An 11299-nucleotide genomic window follows, 5' to 3' on the forward strand; every position below is an offset into this window, starting at 1 on the left:
TCACCTGTCAATCTAAGATGTTTAAGAGGCATTGGTGGTTTTCGAAAGGTGTAAAATATTTGGCCATTTCGGTACACTTGAAAGCGACAACCGAACAATTCAGCGGCAGCCATCAACTCACATGCAGAACCACAGGTGAAGGGCTTAAGCATTTCACTCTTCTAGTGCTCCTGTGTAGTATAATTATGTCCTGTACCGTCATCAGTCCACACCTTGAACCTGTCCCAGTCATTCAATACATAAGACACAATGTTCCTCCGGATATCAAGAGTGAGCCTGATATGGCCGTGCAATATGTAACAAAGAGAATGGAAAAGGCAGGCGCCATCTCTGGGCATGGAAACCACTCAGTAAGTGACAGTTCTTTGATCGATGGTGATCACCTCGATAGACATGGTAATAGGGGTTGGAACGATAAAGGAAATGGGTACCTGAGCAATGTAAAGTAAGTCTAAAATACCTACACAATAACTATAATCGTAATAAATGAACAATAAAACAGTGGAGAAGCCGTGGATTAAATAAAAAGGCTGCAGTTATCAGCAGGGAGACGTGAATCCTGTGGCGAAGCAAGGAAAGGAATGAAGAGACTGGAGCGACAGACGGCCTTATATAGGCAGGCAGCCAACAACGTGGGAGGCATTGGGATGGGGGACCCAACGCCACCTCACATGGTGACTGAGCTGCAGGCTATGGACGTATATATGTATGTAAGTAGGATTCAGTTAGCGTTGGGAACCCGCATACCAAATTTCTTGAAGATGGGCCCATAAGTAACAAAGACCGTTGGAAAGTTCAATATGGCGACCGACAGTGGCGTCATACCACCGAAATAGGTGCGTACATCGGTTTCGGTTAGCGCAGGGAAGGCGCCTACCAAATTTCGTGAAGATGGGGCCATAAATAAGAAAGTTCAACATGGCGGACATTGTCGACCGTTACGCGTGAAATTTCGAAGTGAAACCTGCTAAACTTTTGTAAGCAAGCTGTAAGGAATGAGCCTGCTACATTTCAGCCTTCTACCTACATGGGAAGTTGGAGAATTAGTGATGAGTCAGTGAGTCAGTCAGTCAGTGAGGGCTTTGCCTTTTATTAGTATAGATGAGGGAAGTTCAAAAGGTTTCTGCACTTAAACCAAATATTAAGAATTTCAAAAACAAATTACATCACTTTTCTAGATAGTCACCTTCATTTGGGATGCAATTTTCCCAGTCACATGACACTCTCAGACACGACCAATTACTACTCCTCTTGCCTTCACCGTTTCCAACGAAAATATAAAAGTGCAGAATATCAAAATATCAAAAATATCAAAAAATCAAAAAGGAGGTAAAGGGCAACCCACTGCAACCAAGTCCTAGTAAAATTACAGGAATCATAAACCAAATGCAGGAGCAAATTTCAGAAATCCAGCAAGGCCAAAAAAAGGCAATACTCACTACACAGAACTCTCCAACTCCTCCAAAGGATATACAAGAAATCCCAAGGCTCTTGATTTCCCAGCCTGCCTTTAAAGATGGCGAGGTAAGAGTGGCCCGGCCCCTTGAGGAACCAATCGCAAAGTACAAAGAACACAGGAGAACACAATTACACACAAGTAAATAATTAAAACTTAGAACGTAATTTGCAGAAAATGTATAGCTAGACAAATAATGAAATGTATAGAACAATATTAACAGAATCATTCAAAAACAATGAACAATACTGAAAAATGAACAAGAACGGCAGAAGAAAGTAATTTAAACATAAGCCAGGCAGAAACCCTTGCTAAAACACTAAATCAAAAGGCATAAACAGACTCATGACAACTTTAATTCTCTTTATTTTGGTGCCTTCTAAACACAAAATTACCAGAAGATCTGGCGTTGCTTGAGATTATTTCTATTAATTGACTTCTTTGTTTATTTTGTGTTTTCCTGTGGTTTCTTTTCCCTTGACTTGTTTATGCTTAATTGCTTGTAGCATCCCATATTGATGATGCCTTTGGGCACAGTGCCAAGCGTATGCTGCTAGGCTGTGGGCGTCGTGACTATCTACCTGTGTGAGCGCCAACATGTGACTTCACAGACGCAGATGTGCACAACAGCATGCGATCAGAACTTTGTTTAGCACAAAGAGAAACTTTGACAGTTTGTGGCAAAATGTTAGAGATAAACAAATGAAGTATGAAAGCAAAAGATAGGATTGTTTCTTTCCTTTCCTTTTTTGGGATAAGTCTTGGAGAAATTAAGCTGATTGAACAATAATAGCTGGGGCGCCCGAGCTACAGAGCGTTCCCTTATGATGCCACATGATCCATCAATTCAGACCAACGACCCTGCAAATAATAATTTTTAATAAGTGTAGGGGCAAAGTGCTGAGAGAAGCTTACAGGTAATTAATTACTAATTACTAAATGAGTGCATATAAAGACACAGATTTGTTCAAACAGACATTAAAGCAAATTAGTTTGAAGCTGATTAACGTAAGCGGAGCCCAGCAAAACCTGTTCATTAATTAATGAACTAAAAACTAAAATTGCTCACACTGAAAAAATTGTGAATGCCCTTTTTTGTCCTGGGCATGAGCAGGTGCCCCCTCAAATCATCTCATACCTACACTTTTGAAAACATCCCACCTGATTGCGTCAATGCATGGAATGTGAACTGTGATGCCCTCTGTCACAAAGCCTTGCAGAGGGGAATGCATTTTGTCAAGCAAATCATTGGAGGTGACGTTACAAACCTACAAAATGTGTACGGTCATGTGAAAAAGTAAGTACAACCAATGGAAATCTGGGACTTTTTGAACTTATTAAAACCAACAAACAGTAGATGCAAACAGTTGTCCCATTGACATGGTGTACTCATTCTCATTCATAATCTAATTTATAGAAATGCAGATTTGTCACATGGGAAAACTAAGTCAATTCCTACATTTAACACCACTTTAGATCCATAAAATTAGAATTACAACATTCCAGTTTAGGTGGCAATGATCCAAACCTTGTTATTGAGTATGCGGGTGGACCCTATCTTAATTAAACCACCAATATTGAGGGTCTGGTGTTGTCCTTGCTACATCATATCAAAGTCCCAAGAGCTCTATAATGCCATCAGAATGGAGGCTGTGGATGCGTAAGAAATTTCCCCCTGGGGACAAATAAAGATCTGTCTGTCTGTCTGTCTCTTTATCTTAGCACTATCAACTGCCAGACAGTGTTCAGAAGGCATTGAGCAGGCTAACAGAATGGTACAATAATTGCCTTGAGCATGGGGAAGGTGCTATTAATAAAATATATTATTATTATTATTATTATCATTATTACATAGCACCCTGATGTGTGGAGTACAAGTCCAAGGAGGTTATAAGTTTTAAAACACACTGGTGAGGCCTCATCTTGAGTTCGGTTTGCAGTTTTGGTCTCCAGGCTACAAAAAGGACACAGCAGCACTAGAAAAGGTCCAAAGAAGAGCAACAGGGCTGATTTCAGGGCTACAGGGGATGAGTTATGAGGAAAGATTAAAAGAGCTGAGCCTATCTATCTATCTATCTATCTATCTATCTATCTATCTATCTATCTATCTATCTATCTATCTATCTATCTATCTATCTATCTATCTATCTATCCATCCATCCATCTATTGTGGAGCCGACCTGGACACAGACAGGCGAACATATTGGATTTCACCACCACACGTTTTATTATATACACTATTTACAATTATTAAGTCACTCAGACTCAAAATACAGTGCACAAACCCCAACACACAGTCCTGGCCTCACAAATGCCTTTCTTCGGGCTGTTGCCTCCACACTCACTCACTCACTCACTCACTCACTCACTCACTCACTCTCTCTCTCTCTCTCTCTCTCTCTCTCTCTCTCTCGTGCCTCGTCCTTCTTCCACCCAACTCCAGCCTTGAATGGAGATGGCCCCTTTTATACACTCCCTGATCTATCTATCTATCTGTCTATCTATCTTAAAAAAAAACCCTGTACAAGTGGTATAGATTTCAAACGACAGCTAATTTGTCCAAGACTGGCTGGACTGACAAATTCAGCCCAAGAGTTGACCATTTGATACTCAAAGACGTTTTCAAGAACCCCAGAATTTTACCATGGGATCTGTAGGAAATTCTTGCAAAAGCTTGTGTCAAAGTGCATGCATCTCCAATTAGAAGAAGATTGCATAAATTTGAGCAGCGTGTGAGGTGTGCCAGGGAAGAACTTTTGCTGTCCAAGAAGAACATTACAGTAAGGTGACATCTTGCCATTGAAAATCTAGGCAAGGACTTGACTTTCTCGATCAATGTGCTCTGGACAGATCAATCAAAGACAGAGTTGTTAGACCACAGTGACAGAAGACATGTTTGGCACAAACTGAAGACAACATTCCTGAAGAGGAACCTTATACCAACTGTGAAGCAAGGTGGTGGAAATGTTCTAGTTTGTGGTTGCTTTGTTGACTCAGGGCCTGGACTGCTTGCAGTTATTGAGTCAACTGTGAATACCACATCATATCAAAGTGTGCTTGAGGAGGATGGGAGGCCATCTGTTAGAAAGTTAGAGTTCAACCAGAAATAGACCACAATGATAATCTGAAGCACTCCAGCAACTTTAGCAAGAAATAACTCAAAAAGAACAAATGGAAGGTTATGGACTGGCCTAGGCAAAGCCCTGATTTGAATCCCTTTGAAATGTTGTTGCGGGATTTTAAATGAGAAGCACATGCAAGAAAATCCTCAAAGGAATAGTCAAAGACTGGTGGGAAGTTATGGAAAACCCCTTCAAGAAATCATTTCTGCTAAAGGGGGTACTTTTCATCTTTAGGTCAAGGGTTACATACCTTTTTCCCCAGTAGGCCATTACATCTATTAATAGTTTTGTTGACTAAATGATTGAAAAGGCACATTTTCTTTTTATGCAAGTATATCACCTTTATCTGTTTGTATGAAGATCTACTGTTTGACCTTTTTGACAGTTTCCTTGGGGTGTACTTACTTTCTCACATGGCTGTATGTTAGGCAGTGTCTAAGGAGAGCCAGGACAATCGTCAGTGCCTTCAGTCATCAGAGTCATGGTGACCAGTTCACATCTGATATTGTAACCTCAGGGCCATCACGGTCCAAAACAGTTCTTTCATCAAACTGTTAAGATGCTGAACTGTGCATAGCGACTGGTATTAACCCTTACAATATGCTATCTGACCACCACATTCATGCTGCAGTTTCTTCATCCTTACACTTCATTGAACTGCAAGTATTTTGCATTAGTAGTACGCATATAATGAGTTTGTTTAGTACGATGGCAGATTTTATGTGTATACTCCATAGAGTAATTTTGCTCTCAAATTAATATTGCTCTACTACTTGGGGCAGAGTGGTGGCTCTGAGGCTAGGGATCTGCACTAGCAATTGGAAGGTTGCTGGTTCAGATCCTGTAAACGCCAGGAGTTACTCTACTCCATTGAGCCCTTCAACAAGGACCTTAGCTAAGCTTCATCCTGGGTATGACATTAACTTGCATCCAGCCCTGCAAGCAGGTCCTCCAACGTACAGGGAAAACATGGGAGCTGATGGGAGAATTGGCACTCCAGCCACCAAAAAAAAACCTCCCACTGTTCCACTCCATCTGAAGTAGTGTGGTGCTGAGGTGTCACCTGTCACATGGCTGCACTCGGGTCCCAATCTGGGATCCTGAGGTGGTTTGTCATGTGGCGGGTGCGGCAATGTGCTGTATCAGCGTGTTCTCCTAACCTCAACCTCTATTACTTTGGACCTCGCACGCAAGTTTTTCGCTCACTGGCACATTTGTGTTCAGAAAAATGACAATGAAGAGACTTTACTTGACTTGATTTTAAAGGCTGGCGATGGAAGAACAGAGCAGAGAACCCAAATTGACAGAAGCTGCTCTCAAAATGAACCTGCTGGCCCTGCTCGTGTCAAGGATCAGACTCCTCAGCCTTCTAGCGTCACATATAGTGGATTCTGAAGTATTCAAACCCTTTCACATTTTTTAAACATTTTATGTTGTGGCCTTATGCTAAAATCATTGAAATTAGCGTTTATCTCATCAAGTAACACTGAATACCCAAGTGAAAGCAGGATTCAAATTTATTATTATTTATTAATATTCAAAGTTTTACGGACCTTTTACTTAGTGCTTGTTTAAAGCCCCTTTGACATCAATTCTAGCCTGGAGTCTTGTTTGGGTGTGACCTGACAAGCTTTGCACACTTGAATTTGTGGATTTTCCACCGCTCTTCTCTGCAGATCTTCTAGAGCTTTGTGAGGTTGGATGTGGACCATCTGTGGACAGCTGTTTTCAGGTCTCTCCAGGAATGGTCGATTGAGCTCAAGTCTGGGCCACTCAAGGACATTCCCAGAGATGTCCTTAAGCCACTCCTGTGTTGTCTTTGTGTTGTACTTAGTTTTATTGTCCTGTTGGAATGTGAACCTTCTTGCAAATATGAAGTCCAAAGCAAAGTAAATTTAGCACCAATGTTAGAGGATTTCTTCATATAGAGAACTACAGTATAGACACATGAAAAAAATGACCAAGTAGCGGGGTAGACAGTTGGAACCTTCAAAACTCTACTTGGAAAATTAGGTTAATTGGATTGGCAGGATTTGTTGGACTGAATGGCTTGTTCTCATCAGAATTGTTGTAAATGTTCTAATTATATAAGCCCTGAAACTTTTCAGATCTTTCTTTCCTTCTGTGCTCTTGAACGTTTAATGAAAACATTGCCATTTTGGTCATTCAGCAACAGCAACAGATTACAGTATAGCTTACCAATTTCTTATTTCTTTTTCACTTTACAGAGAAGAAACTTGCAAGCATGTGGCTTCTGGAGAAGTTCCGAGGTTCATCAGATAACAGCTCTTCTCGGCAAGGAGAATCCACAGATAAATCTGGTAAAGCACCGGGATACAGCAATGTTCTGACACCCGCCAAAATTCCTGATTTCTTCATTCCCCCCAAGTTATCCTGCTGCCCTCCCGAGGTCGAGACACCAGAAGTAAAGCCCAAATCAACCCTGAAATCTTCCAGTTCAGAGCAAAGTGTTAGCACTAAGAAACCAATGGGCAGCCCCCGCTTGATGAGTAGGCTGGCAGGAGATAGCAAGAACCTCCTCAAAGCTGCTAACCGGCATATCATCCAGATCGAGAGTGCTGACGACTTGGTGACCTGTGATGTGGGTGATCTCAACACCAATGCAGACCCGCAGTCCCAGACTGCCATGTCCTTACCCTACGTTCCCAAGACACAAACGTCTTATGGCTTTGCCACGCTTATGGAAAGCCCACACACCCGTAGGAAGGAATCCTTGTTCCACAATGATCACACAAGCCCCTCAACATCTCCCAGTTCCCAAAGGAAGAAGGGAGGAGGCAAAGTCAATGGTGACACGGCGCTCCTCAACCCTAACGAATTCAACATGTCTGTGGTCAATCCTTATCGCTATTTCAGCGGAGGGGAAAGTGACACTTGTTCCTCGGCTGAATCCTCTCCTTTCAACTCACCCCTGCTCTCTCGGTCAGCCTCTCTGCTCAAGATCTTCACACATGAAACTCAGTCCAAAATGAACAAAGCCAAGCATTCATTTGCCCGGCACAGCTCCCTTTCCACAGATGAATGCAGCTCTGCAGATACCAGTCCAAATGTGCCCCGGAGGATGAGGTGCCCCACTCCCCCACCCACAGGAGGTGGTACCGGAGCTTCAGATCACCATCACTACCAGGAACGCCTTCATAAAGATCTCACCATCAGCCTCCATAAAAGGGGTACTGTTCGCCTGTCTGCAGAATACGATGCTAGCAACGCAAGGCTTAAGATTCGGGTGATCACAGCCGAGAACCTCTACGACAAACATTTCGAAATGAAAAGCATCAACTGCTGTGTTTCCCTCTATCTCAACCCTGGCAAGATGCAAAAACAGAGAAGCACTATTATCAAGAACAGTCGGCACCCCATTTTCAATGAGGATTTTTTCTTTGATGGTATCCCACCTGTGCAAGCCAAGAAACTTTCAGTCAAGTTAAAAGTGGTCAATAAGGGTACCAGCCTTAAGCGGGACACACTGCTGGGTGAACGAGAGGTCCCCTTGAACAAGCTAGTGACGGGCTTGTAGAAAATGGAAATCCGATCAAGGGAATGTATTGCTTTGGTCGGCCTTACCTCACACGCAGCAGACGATGGTACCGTGTTATCCAGGGTTTGCTAACAAACTTCCATGTGTTTTTTTAATATATATATACCTGTATATATATCAAATTAATGAGAGGTTTATTGCTGCGGAGTAACTGTTTGTTTCTCGAGTTGGAGAATCTCGTGGCAGAGACCCCATTAATGGCATAATGCTGCCTCCAGGGCTAACCATCGAAAAAAGAGCCTTTAGATTTACAGGACTTTGCTATTTCTAGTGACATTTCTTATGTTACTCCAAGATAAAGCGTGGATTCCTCAAAGAAATCTGTCTTGCTTTCCTTTTCATCCAAATGCTACCAAAAAAATTTAACTGGATCAAACAAGAAGATTAGAAAAATCTTTATGTACATTTCTCTTTAAATTGTTGTTTACAGTTTTCCTACAGTTTAAGAAAAAAGGAAACTTTCAACAGAATGGCAGTGAGATGGTCACATTTTGTGACTAGGAGAATACCTCCTGTATGGGGTCGTCACCGATTTGATTGATTTATTCATTTTTTGTTCCCGATGGTGTGGTGCTCTTTAAGTGAAATGCTAAAGAAGGAACGGATGCCAGGGTGGGAGTCCATACAGACTCCGATGCCAGCCAGGGCTCCGGCAATCTGCTAGCTGTTCCAAAGCCTGTCTGTTACAATGTGGCATCCCAGCCCAGTAACATTATGCTCTTGTAAATATGCAATTTGAAAGCTGTGTGAGCATGTGTCTCAGAGCAAAACTCCTGCCTCATGACTCTCAGGGTCCTGAATTAAATTCCAGGATGAAGGAGGGTCTTCTAGGTGGACGGCATGCTTAAATATTTTCTCTGTTGGCTTTCTCCAGGGACTGTGCTTTTTTATTCCCACAGTACAAAGACACATTTCCTAAACTGTTTGTCGAGTCTGTGCACATCCAGTCTGGGATGTCCTGTTCCCCGGATAGGATGGGTTTGCATTGTCCCTCTCTTTGTTTTGCACAAATTGCCCATTTTCATCCTAATGCTCTGGTGTTCCAAGTAAAGATCCTAGCGTGAATCCCTTTAGCTCTGCTGTTGTTTCCTATAAATATTCCCTGCAAAAGCTGTCCGTTGGTAAAGCATGAATGTCATGGTGATACTTTCTTTTTTAATTTTTGAAACAAAGAGAACAGGGGAACATTTTTGACTTTGTTAAATATCAATCTGTTGCATCCTTTATTTGATTAAAATGTTTGCAGATATGCACTAAGTGATTAGATACTAAGAAATGACTCAAATGGCAAATATACACTGAGTAGCCAATTAAGAAATATGACCCCTTAGTTTGACTAGCGGCTCATGTCTTCAGGTTGTGCAAATCAGCCTTTAGACACCTAATGGAATAATATCTAAGCTTGTTAAGTGTGCATTTGCCTTGAGGAATAGAAACATTCTGTGATACGAGTGACTGTAAACATGATGAGATAGCTGACACAACACGTGCAGGTGGGACCATGTAAGACACAGCCAGCTCTTCTGCCATAAGGTGCAGTTTGATCAGCCAGCATTGCAGCAGCAATTATCAGGAGACAGAAGTGAGAAGTCAAGCAAAATGACACCTTTTATTGACTAACTACAAAGATTACAATATATAAGCTTTCGACCCCTGAGTTACTTTGAACGGTTGCATATTGTAATCTTTTTAGTTAGCCAATAAAATGCATCATTTTACTTGACTTCTCACTTCATCCATAATGGCTAACCCGGTACAACACCCTAGTACTAGGAGACAGAATCAAATCCAAGATCTTGCAACAGTCAAAACCAAGTAAGCAAAAGATCAAGAGACTATAACCAATAAGTAAATCCAACAGAACCTAGCCAGAACATCAAATTCAAAATTTATATTTTAATCATTTTAATTTTCACAAATCTCATCTAATTTTTAAAAATGTTTCTCCTGGTAAGGTTCACAGTGGCAGGCAACAGGTCAACTCAGACTTCCCTCTCCCCAGCTGTAGATTCCAGCTCTTCCTAGTGAATTCCCAGGCATTCCCAAAACAAATGAGAGATGGGAACCCTTCAGCATGTCCTGGTTCTGCCGTAGGGTCTCTGCCCAGTGAGATGTACCTGGAGCAGTTGTAGTGGGAGCCACCTGGGGGTGGCATTTTAACGACATGCCAAAACTAACTCTTGATCCAGAGGTATTATAGATAGATAGATAGATGTGAAAGGCACTATATAATAGATAGATAGATAGATAGATGTGAAAGGCACCATATAATAGATAGATAGATAGATTTTTATTTTAGTATAGTTGGCAGGATTAGATAGATAGATAGATGTGAAGGGCACTATATAATAGATAGATAGGAAGATGGGAAAGGCACTATATAATAGATAGATAGATTTTAATTTTAGTATAGTTGGCAGGATTAGAAAGATAGATAGATAGATAGATAAATAGATTTTCATTTTAGTATAGTTGGCAGGATTAGATAGATAGATAAATAGATGTGCAAGGCACTATATAATAGATAGATAGGTGGGTAGATGTGAAAGGCACTATATAATAGATAGATAGGTAGGTAGATGTGAAAGGCACTATATAATAGATAGATAGATAGGTAGATGTGAAAGGCACTATACAATAGATAGATAGGTAGGTAGATGTGAAAGGCACTATATAATAGATAGATATTTTAGTATAGTTGGCAGAGATAGATAGATTGCTTTTTCTTCTTTTAAAACTGCATATTTCACTGGCCAGAATTTGTTATTAAATCGTAAGCCCATATATGAACCCTCGTGAAACTGACCAGAAACACAGCTAAATTAAATCCTTTTCTTTTCTTTCTATTTTATAAATGAGTCCTTCATGTGCTGTAAAGTGAATGACCTGGATCCATGAATTACTAGCCCTGGACCATTGTGAAATACCCAGAGAAGGTTATTTTCATTATGAGAGACAAATTAAACTTGAGAAATCCATTTCCATGCTGAAAGGTGCTTTACAAGGTGCACGATTTCAAATTGAGAAGTTGCAGGTGGACCAAAGTGTCAACAGTGTAACATACCTAATTATTGAGCAGGCCATCTGCTTCCTTTCATAGCTGGCATTTGCCAGCAGTTGTTTAGTGTTAAACTTAGCAAAAGTCAAAAGGTGCAAATTGTG

General features: G+C 41.1%; 1 protein-coding gene across 1 annotated transcript in view; it reads left to right on the plus strand.

The window, feature by feature from the left end:
* The window catches only part of LOC120537712 (C2 calcium-dependent domain-containing protein 4C-like), a 63848-nt gene extending 53479 nt beyond the window's left edge, over positions 1-10369 (plus strand). The window contains exon 2 of the mRNA XM_039766851.1: positions 6807-10369. Coding sequence (XP_039622785.1) covers positions 6824-8116 — 1293 coding nt within the window. The 5' untranslated portion in view covers positions 6807-6823 and the 3' untranslated portion in view covers positions 8117-10369. The remainder of the gene's footprint in view (positions 1-6806) is intronic.
* The last annotated feature ends 930 nt before the right edge of the window (positions 10370-11299 follow it).

Source organism: Polypterus senegalus, chromosome 10 (assembly GCF_016835505.1).
Source record: "Polypterus senegalus isolate Bchr_013 chromosome 10, ASM1683550v1, whole genome shotgun sequence".
In the NCBI taxonomy this organism is placed as follows: domain Eukaryota; kingdom Metazoa; phylum Chordata; class Cladistia; order Polypteriformes; family Polypteridae; genus Polypterus; species Polypterus senegalus.